The 19990-nt window shown below is 38.7% G+C and overlaps 2 protein-coding genes across 2 annotated transcripts in view; one reads left to right on the forward strand and one right to left on the reverse strand.

Annotated features, from left to right (window-relative positions):
- SMC6 (structural maintenance of chromosomes 6) overlaps positions 1-19990 on the forward strand; it is an 869177-nt gene that overhangs the window by 115134 nt on the left and 734053 nt on the right. The window contains 1 exon segment of the mRNA XM_053711237.1: positions 17749-17810. Coding sequence (XP_053567212.1) covers positions 17749-17810 — 62 coding nt within the window.
- On the reverse strand, positions 13231-16837 carry LOC128656019 (uncharacterized). Its single transcript, XM_053709657.1, has 2 exons — positions 14665-16837; positions 13231-14358 (listed from the first exon to the last, which is right to left on the reverse strand). Exons 1-2 carry the CDS (start codon positions 16769-16771, stop codon positions 14246-14248), a joined length of 2220 nt encoding a protein of 739 aa, XP_053565632.1. The 5' UTR covers positions 16772-16837; the 3' UTR covers positions 13231-14245.

A 19990-nucleotide genomic window follows, 5' to 3' on the forward strand; every position in this document is an offset into this window, starting at 1 on the left:
ATCACTGGGGGAAAGGGCCATGCCCTCCAACAGGATAGACCTTTCAAAGCTAAAAACAAGTCTAATTTTCGTTCCTTTCGCAATTTCATGAACGGACCGGCTTCTACCTCTACAGCCACTAGGCAAGAGGGTAACGCACCCCAGCCCAAACCAGCATGGAAACCATTGCAAGGCTGGAACAAGGGTAAACAGGCCAAAAATCCTGCAGCTGCTACCAAGACAGCATGAAGGGGTAGCCCCCGATCCGGGACCGGATCTAGTAGGGGGCAGACTTTCTCTCTTTGCTCAGGCCTGGGCAAGAGATGTTCCGGACCCCTGGGCACTAGAAATTGTCTCTCAGGGGTATCTTCTAGAATTCAAGGACCTTCCTCCAAGGGGAAGTTCCACATGTCTCGCTTATCTTTAGACCAGATAAAGAGACAGGAATTCTTACATTGCGTAGAAGACCTTTTAAAAAATGGGAGTGATACACCCAGTTCCAACAGCAGAACAAGGACTGGGATTTTACTCAAACCTGTTTGTAGTTCCCAAAAAGGAAGGAACTTTCAGGCCAATTCTGGACTTAAAGATCCTAAACAAATTCCTCAGAGTTCCATCATTCAAAATGGAAACCATTCAGACAATTTTACCAATGATCCAGGAGGGTCAATATATGACTACCATGGACTTAAAGGATGCGTACCTGCATATTCCTATCCACAAAGATCACCATCAGTTCCTGAGGTACGCCTTTCTGGACAAGCATTACCAGTTCGTGGCTCTTCCCTTCGGATTGGCTACTGCTCCCAGAATTTTCACAAAGGTGCTAGGATCCCTTCTAGCGGTGCTAAGGCCAAGGGGCATTGCAGTAGCACCTTACCTAGACGACATTTTAATACAAGCGTCGTCCTTTCACAAAGCAAAGGCTCATACAGACATTGTTCTAGCCTTTCTAAGGTCTCACGGTTGGAAGGTGAACATAGAAAAAAGTTCTCTGTCCCCGTTCACAAGGGTTCCCTTCCTGAGAACAATAATAGACTCAGTAGAAATGAAGATCTTTCTGACAGAGGTCAGGAAGTTAAAACTTCTGAACACTTGTCGAGTTCTTCAATCCATTCCTCGACCCTCCATAGCTCAGTGCATGGAGGTAATAGGACTCATGGTTGCAGCAATGGACGTGGTTCCATTTGCTCGAATTCATTTAAGACCATTGCAACTGTGCATGCTCAAACAGTGGAATAGGGATTATGCAGATTTGTCTCCCCAGATTCAAATGGACCAGAAAACCAGAGACTCACTCCTCTGGTGGTTGTCTCTGGATCACCTGTCTCAGGGAATGAGTTTCCGCAGACCGGAGTGGATCATTGTCACGACCGACGCCAGCCTCCTAGGCTGGGGCGCGGTCTGGGAGTCCCTGAAGGCTCAGGGTCTATGGTCTCGGGAAGAATCTCTTCTCTCGATAAACATTTTGGAATTGAGAGCGATATTCAATGCGCTCCAGGCATGGCCTCAACTAGCGGAGGCCAAATTCATCAGATTTCAGTCGGACAACATGACGACTGTGGCGTACATCAATCATCAGGGGGGAACAAAGAGTTCCCTGGCGATGAGGGAGGTATCCAAAATCATCAAATGGGCAAAGGATCACTCCTGCCATCTATCAGCAATTCACATCCCAGGAGTGGACAACTGGGAAGCAGATTATCTGAGTCGTCAGACTTTCCATCTGGGGGAGTGGGAACTTCACCCAGAGGTTTTTGCCCAGTTAACCCAACTATGGGGCATTCCAGATCTGGATCTGATGGTGTCACGTCAGAATTCCAAGGTTCCACGTTACGGGTCCAGGTATCCCTTGGTCGTTCAATCTAGCTTATGTCTTTCCACCGTTTCCCCTTCTCCCCCGGCTAGTAGCCAGGATCAAACAGGAGAAGGCTTCGGTAATTCTGATAGCTCCTGCGTGGCCACGCAGGACTTGGTATGCAGACCTGGTGAATATGTCATCGGTTCCACCATGGAAGCTAATTCAAGGTCCTTTCGAACATCCAAACCTAGTTTCTCTGCAACTGACTGCTTGGAGATTGAACGCTTGATTCTAGCTAAGCGTGGGTTTTCGGAATCGGTTATAGATACCCTGATCCAGGTTGAAGAGCATCATCCGGTTGGCTTATGAGACTGCTGGAAGGCAGCCCCCTGAACGAATTACAGCTCACTCATCTAGAGCTGTGGCTTCCACATGGGCTTTCAAGAATGAGGCTTCTGTTGAACAGATCTGTAAGGCAGCGACTTGGTCTTCTCTGCATACATTTGCCAAATTTTACAAATTCGATACTTTTGCTTCTTCGGAGGCTATTTTTGGGAGAAAGGTTTTACAAGCAGTGGTGCTTTCCGTTTAGGTTACCTGACTTGTTCCCTCCCTTCATCCGTGTCCTAAAGCTTTGGTATTGGTTCCCACAAGTAAGGATGAAGCCGTGGACCGGATACACCAATGTAGGAGAAAACAGAATTTATGTTTACCTGATAAATTTCTTTCTCCTACGGTGTATCCGGTCCACGGCCCACCCTGGCATTTTAGTCAGGTTTAAATTTATTTTTGTAAACTACAGTCACCACTGCACCCTATGGTTCTCCTTTTTCTCCTAACCGTCGGTCGAATGACTGGGGGGGGCGGAGCCTGAGGGGAGCTATATGGACAGCTCTGCTGTGTGCTCTCTTTGCCACTTCCTGTAGGGATTGAGAATATCCCACAAGTAAGGATGAAGCCGTGGACCAGATACACCGTAGGAGAAAGAAATTTATCAGGTAAACATAAATTCTGTTTTTAGGAAATGAATGTGTGTCTAAGGATGATTCTCAGTCTGAAGAGAATCAGGATAGGCCATCCAATTCTCCCCAAGTGTCACAACCTTTAACACCCACACAAGCGACACCTAGTACCTCTAGTACGTCTAATTCTTTTACTCTGCAAGATATGGCTGCAGTTATCTCAACTACCCTCACTGAGGTATTATCTAAACTGCCAGTTTTGCAAGGTAAACGCAGTAGGCCAGGTATTAATGTAAATACTGAACCCTCTGATGCTTTATTAGCCATTTCAGATGTACCCTCACAGTGCTCTGAATTGGGGGTCAGGGAATTATTGTCTGATGGAGAACTTTCAGATTCAGGGATTGTGTTACCTCAGACAGATTCGGACTTAGTGTCCTTTAAATTTAAACTTGAACACCTTCGCCTGTTGCTCAGGGAGGTCTTAGCGACTCTGGATGATTGTGAACCTATTACAATTCCTCCAGAAAAATTGTGTAAGATGGATAAATATCTAGAAGTACCTACTTACACTGATGTTTTTCCAGTTCCCAAAAAAGAATTTCGTAAATTGTTAAAAAGGAATGGGATAGACCAGGTATACCGTTCTCTCCCCTCCTAATTTTAAGAAAATGTTTCCTATATCAGACACCATCAGGGGCTCTTGGCAAACGGTCCCTAAGGTGGAGGGAGCAATATCTACTCTAGCAGGACAGTTGTACTTTCAAAGACCCTATGGATAAAAAGTTAGAGGGTCTTCTAAAGAAGTTATTTATTCACCAGGGTTTCTTGTTACAGCCTACTGCCTGCATTGTTCCAGTAACTATGGCGGCGGCTTTCTGGTTTGACTCCCTTGAGGAGTCTCTGAAGGTAGAGACGCCCTTAGAGGACATTTTGGACAGAATTAGAGCTCTCATTCTAGCTAATTTCTATATCACAGATGCTGCTTTTCAGATTGCTAAATTAGCGGCGAAAAATGCAAGCTTTGCCATTTTGGCGCGCAGAGCGCTATGGTTAAAATTGTGGTCTGCTGATGTATCCTCAAAATCTAAACTTTTAGCTATTCTGTTCAAGGGTAAGACCCTATTCGGCCCTGAATTGAAGGAAATAATTTCCGACATTACTGGAGGTAAAGGTCACGCCCTACCTCAAGACAAACCTCTTAAGATGAGGGGTAAACAAAATAATTTTCGTTCCTTTCGAAATTTCAAAGGAGTACCCTCTTCTTCCCCTTCCTCCACTAAACAGGAAGGGAATTTTGCTCAATCCAAGTCTGTCTGGATACCTAACCAGGCCTGGAATAAGGGTAAACAAGCCAAGAAGCCCACTGCTGCTACCAAGACAGCATGAAGGGGCAGCCCCCGATCCAGGACCGGATCTAGTAGGGGGCAGACTTTCTCTCTTTGTTCAGGCTTGGGCAAGGGATGTTCAGGATGCCTGGGCATTGGAAATTGTGACCCAGGGGGTATCAGTTGGAATTCAAGGAATTTCTCCCAAGGGGGAGATTTCATCTTTCACGTTTGTCTGTAGACCAGACAAAAAGAGAGGCGTTCTTACATTGTGTAAAAGACCTCTATACCATGGGAGTAATTTGTCCAGTTCCAGAGCTGGGACAGGGGTTTTACTCGAACCTTTTCGTGGTTCCCAAAAAAGAGTGAACTTTCAGACCTATTAGAACTAAAATGTCTAAACAAATTTCTCAGAGTCCCATCGTTCAAGATGGAGACTATACGAAAAATCTTACCAATGATCCAGGAGGGTCAATACATGACCACCGTGGACCTAAAGGATGCGTATCTTCACATTCCTATCCACAAGGATCATCATCAGTTTCTAAGGTTTGCCATTTTTGGTCAAGCATTATCAGTTCGTGGCCCTTCCCTTTGAGTTGGCCACAGCTCCCAGAATCTTCACAAAGGTGCTAGGGTCCCTTCTAGCCATTCTCTGGCCGTGGGGCATAGCAGAGGTGCCCTATCTGGACGATATTTTGATCCAGGCGTCAACTTATCATCTGACCAAATCTCACATGGACATTGTGTTGTCTTTCCTAAGAACTTACGGTTGGAAAGTGAATGTAGATAAGAGTTCACTTTTTCCACAAACAAGAGTTCCATTCTTGGTAACTCTGATAGGCTCGGTAGACATGAAAATATTTCTGACGGAGGTCAGAAAATCAAAGATTCTAAATACTTGCCGAGCTCTTCAGTCCATTTCTCGGCAATCAGAGGCTCACTGTATGCTCTCTTTCATCTCAGGCCACTGCAGCTGTGCATGCTCAGGCAGTGGAATGGGGATTATGCAAATTTATTTTCTCAGATAAATCTGGATCAAGAGACCAGAGACTCTCTTCTTTGGTGGTTATCACAGGATCATCTGTCCCAGGGAATGTGCTTCCGCAGGCCATCATGGGATATAGTGACAACGGACGTCAGCCTCTTGGGCTGGGGTGCCGTCTGAAATTCCCTGAAGGCTCAGGGTACTTGGACTCCGATGGAGTCTCAATTACCGATCAATATTCTGGAAATGAAAGCAATATTCAACGCGCTTCAGGCGTGGCCTCAGTTGGCTCTGGCCAAATTCAAAAGATTCCAGTCGGACAATATCACGACTGTGGCATATATCAATCATCAGGGGGGAACAAGGAGTTCTCTAGCGATTATAGAGGTATCAAGGATAATCCGATGGGCTAAGACTCACTCTTGTCATCTATCAGTAATCTATATCCCAGGAGTAGAGATCTGGGAAGCAGATTTTCGAAGTCGTCAGACTTTTCATCCGGGGGAGTGGGAACTCCATCCGGAGGTGTTTGCATCATTGATTCAACAATGGGGCATACCGGAATTGGATCTAATGGCATCTCGACAGAATGCCAAGCTTCCACGTTACGGGTCCAGGTCAAGGGATCCACAGGCTGTACTGATAGATGCTCTAGCAGTAACTTGGTCGTTCAACCTGGCTTATGTGTTTCCACCATTTCCTCTCCTGCCTCGTGTGATTGCAAGAATCAAAGAGGAGAGAGTTTCAGTAATTCTAATAGCGCCTGCGTGGCCACGCAGGACTTGGTATGCGGATCTAGTGGACATGTCGTCTCTACCTCCGTGGAAACTACCATTGAGGCAGGACCTCAAGGTCCTTTCCAACATCCAAGTCTAAATTCTCTGCAGCTGACTGCCTATAGATTGAACGCTTGATTTTATCTAAGGGTGGATTCTCTGAGTCGGTCATTGATACTTTGATTCAGGCTCGCAAGCCTGTCACGAGAAAAATTTACCATAAGATACGGCGTAAATATCTTTATTGGTGCGAATCCAAGGGCTACTCATGGAGTAGGGTTAGGATTCCTAGGATTTTGTCCTTTCTCCAAGAAGGATTGGAGAAGGGATTATCAGCTAGTTCCTTAAAGGGACAAATTTCAGTTTTGTCAATTTTACTACACAAGCGTCTGGTGGATGTCCCAGACGTTCAGTCTTTTTGTCAGGCTTTGATCAGAATCAAGCCTGTGTTTAAACCTATTGCTCCGCCATGGAGTTTGAATTTAGTTCTCAATGTTTTTCAAGGGGTTCCGTTTGAACCCATGCATTCCATAGATATTAAGCTTTTATCTTGGAAAGTTTTGTTTTTAGTTGCTATCTCTTCTGCTTGAAGAGTTTCTGAGCTTTCTGCGTTACAATGTGATTCGCCTTATCTTATATTCCATTCTGATAAGGTGGTTTTGCGTACTAAACCTGGATTCCTTCCTAAGGTTGTTTCAAATAAGAATATTAATCAGGAAATTGTTGTTCCTTCCTTGTGTCCTAATCCTTCTAAAAAGGAACGTCTGTTACGTAACTTGGACGTGGTTCGTGCCTTGAAGTTTTACTTACAAGCAACCAAGGATTTCCGTCAAACATCTTCTCTATTCATTGTTTATTCTGGAAAGTGTAGGGGTCAAAAAGCTACGGCTACCTCTCTTTCTTTTTGGCTGAAAAGCATCATCCGCTTGGCATATGAGACTGCAGGACAGCAGTCTCCTGAAAAAATCACGGCTCATTCTACTAGAGCGGTGGCTTCCCCATGGGCTTTTAAAAACGATGCTTCGGTTGAACAGAATTGCAAGGCTGCGACTTGGCCCTCCCTTCATATCTTTTCCAAATTTTCAAAATTTGATACTTTTGCTTCTTCGGAGGCTATTTTTGGGAGAAAAGTTCTTCAAGCAGTGGTGCCTTCCGTTTAGGTATCTGTCTTGTCCCTCCTGTTCATCCGTGTCCTGTTGCTTTGGTATTGTATCCCACAAGTAAGGATGACTACGTGGACTCGTCGTCTCTAGTAGAAGAAAAGGAAATTTATGCTTACCTGATAAATTGATTTCTTCTATGATAAGACGAGTCCACGGCCCTCCCTGTCATTTTAGACAGATTATTTTTTTGTTTTCAAAACTTCAGTCATCTCTGCACCTTTTAGCTTTTCTTTTCTCTTCCTGTACCTTCGGTCGAATGACTGGGGGTGGAGAGAAGGGAGAAGCTATATATAATTATAATATATTTAAACTATATATATATATTTAAACTATATATATATATATATATTTATATTTATAATATATTTAAACTACAGTCACCACTGCACCCTATAGTTTCTCCTTTTTTCTTGCTTGTCTTCGGTCGAATGACTGGGGGTGGCAGTTAGGGGAGGAGCTATATAGACAGCTCTGCTGTGGGTGTCCTCTTGCAGCTTCCTGTTGTGAAGGAGAATATCCCACAAGTAATGGATGAACCCGTGGACTGGATACACCACAAGAGAAAGAAATTTATCAGGTAAGCATACATTTTGTTTTTAGGTTTCCAGATAAATTAAGTGTCCATGACGTTGTCTCTAATAGACAAGAGACGTTTAAAATTGGTTGCAGCCTGTCAGAACCTTCAGTCTGTCATTCCCTTCAGTCATTCCCTTCAGTAGATATGTGCATGGAAGTTTTAGGTCTCATGACTGCAGCATCGGACGTTATCCCCTTTGCTCGTTTTCATATGAGACCTCTCCAGCTTTGTATGCTGAACCAATGGTGCAGGGATTATAAAAGGATATCACAATTAATATCCTTAAATCCCAATGTTCGACTTTCTCTGACTTGGTGGTTAGATCACCATCGTTTAATTCTAGGGGCCTCTTTCGTTCGTCCAACCTGGACTGTGATCACAACAGATGCAAGTCTTTCAGGTTGGGGAGTTGTTTGGGGATCTCTGATAGCACAAGGGGTTTGAAAATCTTAAGAGGCGAGATTACTAATCAATATTTTGGAACTCAATTCTCAGGGCCCTTCAGTTTTGGCCTCTGTTGAAGAGAAAACCATTAATTTGTTTTCAGACAGACAATATCACAACTGTGGCATATGTCAATCATCAGGGTTTGACTCACAGTCCTCAAGCTATGAAAGCAGTATCTCAGATACTTGTTTGGGCGGAATCCAGCTCATTATTTCTGCGGTTCATACCCCAGGTATAGACAATTGGGAAGCTGATTATCTTAGTCGTCAGACTTTACATTCGGGAGAATGGCCACACCACCCAGATGTGTTTTCTCAAATTGTTCATATGTGGGGGCTTCCAGAAATAGATCTGATGGCATCTCATCTAAACAAAAAACTTCCCAGTTACCTGTCCAGTTCCAGGGATCCTCAGGCGGAAGCAGTGGGTGCATTGACACTTCTGTGGTGTTATAAACCTGCTTATATTTTCCCGGCTCTAGTTCTTCTTCCAAGAGTGATCTCCAAGATCATCATGGAGCAATCGTTTGTGCTGCTTGTGGCTCCAGCCTGGTCTCACAGGTTTTGGTATGCAGATTTTATTCGGATGTCCAGATGCCAACCTTGGCCACTTACATTAAGGCCAGACCTTCTATCTCAAGGTCCGTTTTTCCATCAGGATCTCAAATCATTAAATTTGAAGGTATGGAAATTGAACGCTTAGTACTTAGTCATAGAGGTTTCTCTGACTCAGTGGTTAATACTATGTTGCAGGCTCGTAAATCTGTTTCTTGAAAGATTGAGTTTGGAAGACTTACATTTCATGGTGTTCTTCTCATAAATTCTCTTGGCATTCTTTTAGAATTCCTAGAATTTTACAGTTTCTTCAAGATGGTTTGGATAAAGGTTTGCCTGCAAGTTCCTTGAAAGGACAAATCTCTGCTCTTTCTGTTTTATTCCACAGGAAAATTGCTATACTTCCTGATATTCATTGTTTTGTACAGGCTTTGGTTCGTATCAAGCCTGTCATTAAATCAATCTCTCCTCCTTGGAGTCTTAATTTTGTTTTGAAGGCTTTACAGGCTCCTCAATTTGAGCCAATGCATTCTTTGGACATTAAACTGCTTTCTTGGACAGTGTTGTTCCTTTTGGCCATCTCTTCTGCTAGAAGAGTTTCTGAATTATCTGCAGGATTCCAGGTTATTTTACATGCAATTCAGAATATATTGTGTACCTTATAAAATGCCCATGTGCAAAAATTTATATTGGTCAGTCAACAAGAATGATTAGAGACCGGATTAATGAACACAAATCTAACATACTTTGTGGCAACAAGGATGCCCCTGTCTCTAATCACTTCTTACAATCTGGCCATAGCATATCCCAACTTAGGTACCAAGTTATTGAACAAATTAAAAAAACAAGAAGGGGTGGAGATAGACGGAGAATGTTGAAGTGTAGGGAAACATATTGGATCTACACCTTACAATCCCTTATCCCAATAGGGATGAATAAAGAAATTGACTGGGGGGTTACTCTGTAAAACTTATAATTATTTGTTATGATTTAAATATATTCTTGAAATCTGTATATTCCCACAAGAGCCAATCACTGTACATATTAAGAGTTAGTATTTAACTATAATGGGTTAACTACCCATATATTTGTTTTTAATTTTTTGTACTTGCATTCTTTTAGGTCACTAAATATTGGAAGTGATGACCTCTCTTCACCACTAGATGGAGCAGTGAGCATGTTTTGTATATATCTGAATAAGTTAATGTATTAGATATACACCTGTGATAGGTAGAAGTCTCCTCCCCCAAGGGGTATATATGTATGGTGTTAGGTCATGTTTTATGTCACATGATTAAGGTCTATTAGGACCGAAACGTCGTGGTGTGTTTGTATGATGTCCCAATAAATACTACTTAAGCATTATTATTGTGGTGCTGTTCCTTCTTTTGGATTATCGTTGGATTTAAGGTTTTGGCAGAACCTGGGAGCGTGCACACTGATTATTGCAGTACCTATGCTGTGCCCTCTCTGTTTCTACTTTCTGTTTTATTCCACAGGAAAATTGCTAAACTTCCTGATATTCATTGTTTTGTACAGGCTTTGGTTCGTATCAAGCCTGTCATTAAATCAATCTCTCCTCCTTGGAGTCTTAATTTTGTTTTGAAGGCTTTACAGGCTCCTCAATTTGAGCCTATGCATTCTTTGGACATTAAACTACTTTCTTGGACAGTGTTGTTCCTTTTGGCCATCTCTTCTGCTAGAAGAGTTTCTGAATTATCTGCTCTTTCTTGTGATTCTGATTTTTCATCAGGATAAGGCAGTTTTGCGGACTTCATTTAAATTCTTACCTAAGGTTTTGAATTCTAACAACATTAATAGAGAAATTGTTGTCCCTTCTTTGTGTCCTAATCCTCAGAATTCTTTGGAGAGATCTTTACATTCTTTGGATGTGGTGAGAGCTCTGAAATATTATGTTGAAGCCACTACAGATTTCAGGGAAACTTCTAGTCTATTTGTTATCTTTTCTGGTTCCAGGAAAGGTCAGAATGCTTCTGCCGTTTCTTTGTCATTATGGTTAAAGCTTTTGATTCATCAAGCTTATTTGGAGTCGGGTAAAGACCCGCCTCAGAGAATTACAGCTCATTCTATTAGATCAGTTTCCACTTCTTGGGCTTTTAAGAATGAAGCTTCAGTTGATCAGATTTGCAAAGCAGCAACTTGGTCTTCTTTGCATACATTTACTAAATGTTACCATTTTGAGGTATTTGCTTCTTCGGAAGAAGTTTTTGGTAGGAAAGTTCTTCAGGCAGCTGTTTCAGTTTGATTCTTCTGCTTATGTTTTAAGTTTTTCTTTTTTGAGAATAAACTTATATTTGGGTTGTGGATTAATTTTTTTCAACAAAATTGCTGTTTTTATTTTTATCCCTCCCTCTCTAGTGACTCTTGCGTGGAGTTCCACATCTTGGGTATTGCTATCCCATACGTCACTAGCTCATGGACTCTTGTCAATTAAATGAAATTAAATATAATTTATGTAAGAACTTACCAAATTCATTTTTTTCTCATATTGGCAAGAGTTCATGAGGCCCACCCCCTTTTTTTATGGTGGTTATGATTTTTTTGTATAAAGCACAATTATTTCCAAATTCCTTTGTTGATGCTTTTTACTCCTTTCTTTATCACCCCACTACTTGGCTATTCATTAAACTGAATTGTGGGTGTGGTGAGGGGTGTATTTATAGGCATTTTGAGGTTTGGGAAACTTTGCCCCTCCTGGTAGGATTGTATATCTCCCATACGTCACTAGCTCATGGACTCTTGCCAATATGAAAGAAATGAATTTATCAGGTAATTTCTTACATAAATTATGATATATATATATATATATATATATATATATATATATATATATATATATATAATGTATGTGTGTATGTCTTATGTTAAGACACCCAAACTAATACACATCAAAATAAATTTGATAACTCCAAACTCATTACCACTTATAGTTCACAGTTTAGGGAACTATGTAGTATTATTGAAAACAATTTTCCAATTCTGACAGCAGAGGACAGCCTTAGGAGTTGTGTAAATAATAGCTGTAATTTTGTTGTCAGAAAAGGGTACATGTTATCCCCAAGCATGCTAAGGACATAGAAGTCGAACACAAGTAGTTTAAGTACTAAAGGCCACTATAAATGCCATTTTAATAAATGTATTGCTTGTTGATATACAGGGGTATTTCAAAATTTTCAGTCTAAAGTAACCCAAAGGGTGTATGACCTTACCAGTTGTACAAATTGCTAATGTGATATATTTAGTAGAATGTACAGTTTGTGAAAAAGAGTAGGTAGGTTGTTCTTCTAGAGAAGTACGGTTCCATATCAGAGAGCACCATAACAATATAGATAAAGGCATTGAATGTTCAGACTTGGCCAGACATTTCATTAATCACCACAAGAAAAATGTTACTAGTTTTTCCTGGCAGATTATAGAACAGATTAGAGCTCCAGTGAGGGGAGGGGATACTGATAGTAAACTTCTTTACAGAGAAGCTTTCTGGATATTCCAATTAAAAACGGGGAAACCTTATGGTTTCAATATTGATGGAGATAAGATTAATTTCTGGCAACACAACAAATAAGGATTTACAATGATAGGTAACAAATCATATTGTCACATTAATTATACTAAAGATTACAATAATTATTTCGAAAAACATTCTTATAAGTCTAGTTCAAGACTTCCATTGGTGGTTTATACAAATTGTTTTTTTATGCATATGTCTTTGCTTTAAAATGTACTAACAAATAGTTAACTTACAAAAGATAGTGGTTCCCCTTTACTAAAGATCCTCACTCTTACTGTTTCTGAATAATGTCTCCTTTTATTCTGTATCATCAATTTGCCAATCTCTTTGTATTTAATTATTGCTGGAAAACAAGTATCAATACTTGCGCACATGAGTTAAAGCTAGGGAGAAGTTGATACATTGTTACTCTCTCAATGTCAGTTAGTGTGGATACCTCTTAGGATATACTTGTGTTAATTGATGAGCGGTCTTTGGGCTATTTAACCATTGACTTGCGCTTCATCAATATGTCTGATTAAGGCTGATTTTTTTTTTTGCCGAAACGCGTAAGGTGATATCTTGCTGTAATCATGTTATGACATTTTTTAAGTTTTATGTACTCCATGCCATCCAAAAAATACAAGATCTGCACTCACTGGACTTATAGCAAATTTTACTTTAATATTGTGACGTTTCGGAGCTAAGCCACCCCTTCTTCAGACCAACGAAGAAGGGTCTAAAGAAGGGTTGGCATTGCTCCGAAACGTCATAGCAAATTATTCTTTAATACTGTAAGCACAGCCATTGGTGCTCAATAGCACTCACAGGGAGCTGTAAGGCCATAGGGAAAATTACAAAACTAATTAATACAACATAGAGGAAGTCTAGCACTCACTTGCAAGTACTCAGCTAAGATTACGTGGTGTCGTATATACCTCTTTAGTCTAAGGGCTGTCACTAAATGAGTGTTTAGCAACAGATGTATATGTATGATTCTCGCAAAAGAAGATAAAAATTAGATGCTTGTAAGAATTATTCTTATATGACTTTATATGCCTTCGTTAGACAAAACCCTAACTATAGACAAATATTTAATCTGGGTTATCTAACAGATTAAATTAATACTCATATTTATCAAATATTAGTTGACATAAACTATTTATTAATCACAGCAAGATTAATTACATACCTCGAGATCTTAAGGCAGAAGATAACAATAGCCTCATACATAGGCAAAGCTTATATACACATTTTAAGCCAATGAAATCAAAGCATACCATAAATGAAAATGCTATCTTTGTATATTTTAACTTCCTTAAAAGACTTTATAATTTTGGCTGACATATAGAAAATACTATTTTAACTTGTTCATGCGCAGTGTATTATAGTGTTAATAATACTATGTGTCTAGCTAGCAGTATAGGTGTTTTGATTGACAACAGCAACTGAATGTAAATGTCACAGTTTTAAATACATTGTCTTTAAAACACTATTTAACCCATTACTAACTAAACTGACTAATCCTATCTAAGTTAATTTAATTTATAACTCTTCCATATTCTATATCTTAATTTATATCTAAATGTTTTATCTATGAATAACATATTTAATGTTTAATTCTTCTTTGAAATTGTATATTTTCCTAATCATGATTTTATAATTTATTCTAATCATGATTTTATAACTCCACATTCCCCCACTTTCTTTTCTTTATGTCAGACACAATCCCAATGATTAAACACTAAGGGCCAACACAGAAGAAACTACCAGACATATACCAGACATATTTCAAACAATAGACAGTGGATTTGACGTCATACACTACAGTAAAGAATGTTCCAATAATTACATAGTTCATAAATAAAGATGTTCAAGTCTTGATTGAAGGAATCAAATCAATAGCAGCGTCATTGCAGAAAAAGTTCAGTTCATAACTACCTTAGTAGTAAGATACATTTGTTGCAGAATTGAAAGCAATAAAGTCTGTAGGAGCAGTTCCATCAAGAAATACAACATGTGTAATCTTCACAGTGCTTACAAACAGGAGCAAATAGTGTATATAACCACTGAAAAGGCCAAGGAAGAACCATAGGGTGAAACAAGTAGACAACACAGTTAGTTGCAGGTAACGATTGCAGCAACCATAGGTAAACTTGTCACAAGGCCTCCGCATGTCCAGTAGTAGTCAGGCAGATCAATTCAGAAGAGCCCAAGTGCAAATCAAAAGAATTCCATCCAGACACCAAGAAAAGAGAGAGATAGGAGTATCCTAAAAAAAAATTAAAAGAAAGTATAAGTATACAATATTGATATCAAATTATTCTATATGTCAGTCAAATTGGATTAGGAAGCCTAGTTGTATCAAGCGAAACTGAATAAGCAGAATATAAAGGTACATAACGTTTTTGTTGTGAATTAAGATGTTCCAGGGTTGTAAGTTGTCTAACTAATTTTTTGTTTAAATGCTTTTGATAACAAACACAACCACACATAAAAATAAACATAAAAATTTGAACAATAGTGAAAACAATAACAGGGTGTAACATAATATTAAAAAACTGAGTAGCTGTACTACTATATCCAAATACAGATTCCCACCAAGATATATTTGCATCCTGTAAAATACTAGAAGTAGCTGATTTTAAAATTCCTTGTTCGTGTTCAACTGTAATTTTAGTATCTACAGAAATATGTTTTAAATTTTGTAACAAAGAAGAAATTATAGTAGAATCAGTTAACCATTTTTTCATTTGTGATCCCATACCCAAAGGTAAATTATAAACAGAAAAATTCATAACATGGTCCCATGTTAAATTTAAAGTAATATTAAGAGTTTGGGGCATGGTAAAATTCCAATTAGATGATGCAATATATTTAAGTGGAATAGTATTACACCAGGTACCAGGTAATAAATGAGAACTAGCAAATACATTATCCTGTGTTTGGAATATAATAGTATCAGAATTAAATAAATGAAAACAAACTCTGTCAGATCCTAAATAAAATACCGGTCTAAGTACATTAAAATGACTTTGTAAGGTACAAGACTTTTGATTTTCCCAACATGTTTCATTGGTTGTATGGAATTGTGAAAGGGAACAGATAAACGAATTTGCATTGGAATGACACAATGATACATCAACAAGTGTCCATTTTGATTCATCAATGTTATGTGACACCCATTGATGTGACAATACTGGAAACAGTAATGAACCATTAGCAGGAAGACCAATTGTCGCTAAGCGATAAATAATAGTATCTTTACCAGACCAAGGAATTAATGTATGAATCATACAAAATTCAGTGGTGCAGTCAGATAAAATTACTTCCCACCATAAAAGATGTGTCATGGCAAAATTAGTGACTGACTTTGATGCAGCTAAACTTAAAGAAGCTGGCCACTTTCCAGACCATAAACTTTGAAGTTGAATCTTTAAGTCAGTAGATAGATCAGATTGTACTTGAGAGCATAACATAGCCCAGGCTGTCTCATGTGTAAAATTATATAATTCATTTACTAAAACATTAAATTTATTTTTAATAATATTAGTAATATCCACCATAACATAAGTTTGATGTTGCTGGAGATTAGCAATATTATTGTTAATTCCATATTGAATATCTAAGCCTGTAGCTGCATGAGAGGCAAGATTTGCTAATTTATATCTTAATATTTCAGAATTTATTTGTGCAGTAGAGCCAATCATACTACCATATGCTCCCAAGCCAGTCGCAAGTACATCTCTCCTAGGTCTATGATTAGATCGAAGAGAAACATTTTGCAGTAAACTTTCATGAAACCACCATTGGAATGATTTTTCTTGTACAGACACAAAGGGAGTGCAGTTTGAATATTGTATAGAAACCATCCACCTTGACAATTGAAGATGCCAAGTAACCAAACGATATTCAACATCATAAGCAACTTGTGTCGCAGAATCTAAACGTACCTGAATAGGATCACCTTCATGAAAAGGTTTTTCTAAAGAGGTAGGAATAGGTTTAGACAAAGGAAGTGAAGTAGTAGTATGTATAAATAAACTAATATGAACAGAAAATTGTGAAATACCATGGTCCATACATTGCCATAATCCTACAGAATCAAAAGGATTCAAATGATTAATTAATAAAGTAGCAGGTATATAAGAAACATTAAATAAATCTACTGTGCTACTTGTATCACAAGATAAAATATTATCTGACATAACCAAAGGAACTTGTTTATCATCATGTAGAATTCCTGCAGGAGAAGAAAGTAAATCAATACTGCATAGGAGACAGATGTTCACTCCTGTATGGGGTATGCCACCAAATCCTGGAATAATAAGATGAGAAGCATTAATATACCATTCTTGTAAATAATCAAACTTTTTCACACTAGCAACAAAAAGTGCAACAAACTGAGGAGAAATAGAAGGATGGGAAATATGATAAATAGGTCTTGAAGGTGAAAGGACAAGACGATTAAAATTTGATAACATCAGAGTCATTAAACTAGTATCAGCTGTGGAGTGAGATTTAAGAAACATAGGCTGATAATCAGATTGTTTAGTAGAATTATCATTCTGTGGTATACTCCTTACTTTATTATGAATTATTTGGGAAACAAATACATTAGAATAGCAAAAACAGATAAGCATTATAGTCAAAAAACAACATGCACATGCTTTTAAAGAAAACATATTAAATGGTTAGAATAAACTATGTGGCAATAATATAATAAAAATATAATATGGATCAAATATGTCAGGCAACCTTATAGTCCAAGAAAATATATTAACAACTAAAATAAAATATATATGTATTTTCTTAGACAACTTAACAATTTATATGAAAACCAATAAGCATAAATATAACAGGCATAATATGAGGTAGTCTTAGAGTGTAGGAATTGTTCAAACAAATAACAAACTGTTCCAAGACTGGTTCTTTTGATCCTTTTATAGCAGTGTCATTCACAGTATAGTTGTTCAAATCCTGTCACAGTTGAAGGCAGAATCTTGAACAGACTGAGGATTCACAAGTTCTATACATATATACCTGAAAAATAAAATACAAATAATGAAAAAACAACACAGGGCTTTAAGAGCCCTTATACAGTTTAAGTTGCATTGCATGCTTATATACATTTTCACCATCAGATTTTTGTATCAGGTAAATGGATGGCTTGTCCCATTTGGCCAGATAACTAACTCTTCCAGTTTTGCTTTTAATCTTAGCTGAGTACTTGCAAGTGAGTTCTAGGCTTTCTCTTTGTGTTTATATCTATCTATCTATATATCTATATATATCTATATATATATCTATCTACCTGATCTTCCAGTATTTTTTTTTTTGGTTCAACTTTAAGTAAAAAGATATTGATTTGTGTAAAAAAAAATAGGTTGTTGAAGCACTGCAGAGAAATCTATGCAATGTATTTTAATTTAATTTTTAATGCCCAATTTCTTTTTTTAGTAATGAAATGAGTGGTACACTACATTACATGTGTTAACTTTTTTTTTTTTATCTGCAATGCATAGATTCTGGAGTGCATCAGCAACCAATTATTTACTTTTGTTAACAATAAATCTCTTTATATTTATAATTCATATTTTAATAATTGTTTTTATTTTTTTAATATAAAAAACTAATTGTGTGTAATTGGCTTGTTTTTTAGGGGCATTGGTTTCTTCTAAAAAAGAAGAACTGTTGGCAATCCTTGATCATTTTAACATTCAGGTAACTAAAAAAATTGTGATTACTCGATAAGGGCAAATGGCTGGATAAACCTCTCTTGATCTCTGATATAGATATATATTGAGACTACTTCCTATTTGTTGAAGTAGAACTTCTCCCTCTCCACCTGTATGTAAATTATTAATCAAAGTTCATTTTACTGCTACTGTGTTACAAGGCACATCGTATAAATAACATTTAGCATGCGAAAAAGAAGAAATTTACCACCAGCTACCTCAAAATCCATAAGTTTGTAGCAAACTCGTGATTGCGTCTCATTCCAAGTGGGTTTTCAGTTTCCTGGCCGTCAAAATGTTGAAATTATTTCCTTCTACAAGCTAAAGCGCCTACATGGGGGTTCTAACTACTGCACACTAAAAGGAGGAAAAAAATACCCAACATACCAAGAGCTTTTAATCCCTCCGACTTTTTTTTTTTACTACATCAGTCTTATATTTTGCCTCCATAGGAGAAGGTGAAAACTTGGTGTTTCAGACTAATTATAGATAGTGATTCTCAGACCTCTGTGAGACCCATTATTCCACTTAGACAGCCTGGAATAGGACAGAAGGTTGTGTAGGCTAGCACGGGCAGTGAGGGTAATTCTTCCTCTTAGTTTGTCACTAGCCTGCCATATTTGTCACTGGTATTTATCCTACAGCCTTCTCCTGTTTGCACTTTCCATGTACTCCTGGGTCAGTATTCTCTACTCAGGATGGGCTATTCTGCTGAAAGCAGGTATCCTGCAACCTGTTATGCATGCTAAAGTGAGTGCTGTCAGGTAAGTAGACCCTTGCACTCACACAGCCCACAGGCTATTAGGTACATCTGTGTACATCACAGCCAGGGGACTTAACATTTTAGCACATACATTTATACCCAGTGGATGAGCACATTTGACAATACTTTTAGAATTTGCACACTAAATAGTTTATATGTTAAGGCCCTATTTCTTAATTGACCCCAAGGGGTCACAGCAATTGAAGCTCTTGCAAGGCTTGTTATGTTCATGCATCTTAAGAGTGATGGGCAACTTCTCCAGTTTATTTAAACACTGGTAAAGCCTGGAACGATTTCAAGCAAGCTAAGAAATCTGCCACTTCTACAAAATTGGCATGCCCCTTACCCAGATTCAATTTTAGCAGGGGTAGATTGAGCCTTTTTCAGAAGGCTTTGGCAACATCAGTTTGCGGTCTTTGGATGCTAAGCATATTTTTTCTAGACTACAGAATAGGTTTTTGATCCAGGCCTTTTTGTAATAGGCTCCTCCTCTCACATGTTCCCAAGGAACTAATAAAGGCAAGATCCTTTTCCATTGTTTTCTAAACCTGGAACATATGGGGTAATTGTTTTAGTTCCAGAATTAGAAAAAACTCAATGATTTTCTTTAGGTCTTTTCATAGTTCCAAAAAAGGAAGGAAAGTTAGGTCCTATTAAGTCCCCCCCACCTTCAAGATGAAGATTTGTTTTCTTTCTTTTCTTTCTAATGGTAGTAAGAGTCCACAAAATCCAATTCTTACAAGTGGGAATTCAACTTATGGCCACCAGGAGGAGGCAGATACACCCTTACCAGAGCATTCAAGTATGCTTCCCCTTCCCTCCCAGTAGTTTGCCTCGTCAAGGAGGTAGGCAGAGAATGGAGGTGCTCTAAAAGAAGATTTCTTCAAGTTATCTCTCAATGGATAGTTCCTTCAAGAGAGGGTGTGAGAGCTGTCACTGTAATCTGCCTATACCCTGGATGATTTCTGGGTTTCACAAGGAAGTTCCTTAACCACCCCAGTAAATTGCTCAGTGATCCTTATTTGGTCTCTTCAATCTAAACTCCCTGTCAGTGACAGAGATCCAACACTGGGTGTTTTTTTATTTTTTATTGTAGGACTCTCGGACTGCCTGAACTTTGCTGAGTGGTGAGTCCTATATGTACAGCTAGTAGGCTAGTGGCCCCTCATACTGACTTGTGGATATCCGCTTTTATGGCTAGTGCTGGAATGCGGGACTCCTGACGGGAGTCATGCTTATCACACATTTATGGGAAAGCCTTGACTGCCTCCTACCTAATAAAGCTTAATATGTGTGTTGTGCTATCAGCGCTGCTTGTCGAGCGCTCTCCACCCACTTCCTGTTCTTAGCTTGATACCCTCACACTAGTGCTTTTAATAATAGTACTTTGGTACCCCAGAGCA

Source organism: Bombina bombina, chromosome 4 (genome assembly GCF_027579735.1).
Source record: "Bombina bombina isolate aBomBom1 chromosome 4, aBomBom1.pri, whole genome shotgun sequence".
NCBI classification, from domain to species: domain Eukaryota; kingdom Metazoa; phylum Chordata; class Amphibia; order Anura; family Bombinatoridae; genus Bombina; species Bombina bombina.

Coding starts and splice junctions, on each gene's coding strand:
- LOC128656019 (XM_053709657.1), bottom strand. CDS start 16,771: ATGTTTTCTTTAAAAGCATGTGCATGTTGTTTTTTGACTATAATGCTT. Junction 14,359..14,664: donor GGAATCTGTATTTGGATATA/GTAGTACAGCTA, acceptor ATTTTTTTTTAG/GATACTCCTATCTCTCTCTT.